The sequence below is a fragment of the Fonticula alba genome (genome assembly GCF_000388065.1).
Source record: "Fonticula alba strain ATCC 38817 unplaced genomic scaffold supercont2.3, whole genome shotgun sequence".
NCBI lineage: Eukaryota > Rotosphaerida > Fonticulaceae > Fonticula > Fonticula alba.
Genome location: NW_009242973.1, coordinates 422,024 through 422,809, shown reverse-complemented (window position 1 = coordinate 422,809; position 786 = coordinate 422,024). Strand labels below are relative to the sequence as shown.

General features: G+C 75.7%; 1 protein-coding gene across 1 annotated transcript in view; it reads left to right on the top strand.

Annotated features, from left to right (window-relative positions):
• Positions 1-681, top strand: part of H696_01901 (hypothetical protein) — a gene marked incomplete at both ends in the record, with an annotated part of 4,461 nt that extends 3,780 nt beyond the window's left edge. Inside the window, one exon of the mRNA XM_009495802.1 lies at positions 660-681. Coding sequence (XP_009494077.1) covers positions 660-681 — 22 coding nt within the window. The remainder of the gene's footprint in view (positions 1-659) is intronic.
• Positions 682-786: the final 105 nt, after the last annotated feature.

The window sequence follows — 786 nt, the reverse complement described above, 5'->3', positions numbered from 1 at the left end:
GGGCCGGCGGCCCGGGTGCCAACCGTGAAGTCGCGCTGCCTCGGCGCAGGAAGGCCGGCGCCCTGCGCGCGCGCGCGCGCACACGCACGCACGCACAGAGAGGACCCCGCACCCCGGGCCCAGCCCAACCCTGGCAGGCGGTGCAGCCAACCCTCCGGGAGCGCGGGCGCGCGTGCGTGCGTCCGGCCCGCCTACGCGAGGCGCTGGAGGGCGGGGGGGGGGGGGGCCGAGCGCATGCTCCCCCGCGCATGCGCCGTCGGAGGTGGCGGGGCCGCGCGCGCCCGAGGTTGTCCCCCCTGCACGGGGGGGGGTGTGTTTGTGCGGTTTTTCTCCCCCTCTCTCTCTCTACTCCGGGCCGGGGGGCGGGGCGGCCGGGGGCGGCATTCGCGGCTTGCTCCTTTGGAGACGCACGCGGCGAGGCCGGCCGTTGTGAAGGGGCCCCGGCGCGCCGGCCCGCGCCCTCCCGGCCGGCCCACCTCCCCCACTCGAGTCCCCACCCTGTTTCCTGTACCTCCTCCGCGCCCTGCCCCATTCGCCTCCTCGCCCCCTCCCCCTCCTTCCCTCCGTCGGGTCACCCCTTTCGCCCTTCCTCGTTCTCTCCCTCCCTCTTCCCCTCGCCCCGTGTCTCACCCGCCCACCCGCCACTCTGCTGCCGACAGTGGAAGCCGCGTCCCTCTCTAGTGTCCCGCCCCTAGCCCCTCTCGCCACCATGTCCGGCAAGCTCTTCTCCCACTCCAGCATCGACAAGCAGGTGCGCCTCGGTCCCGCCTGTGCAGGGCCGGCCGG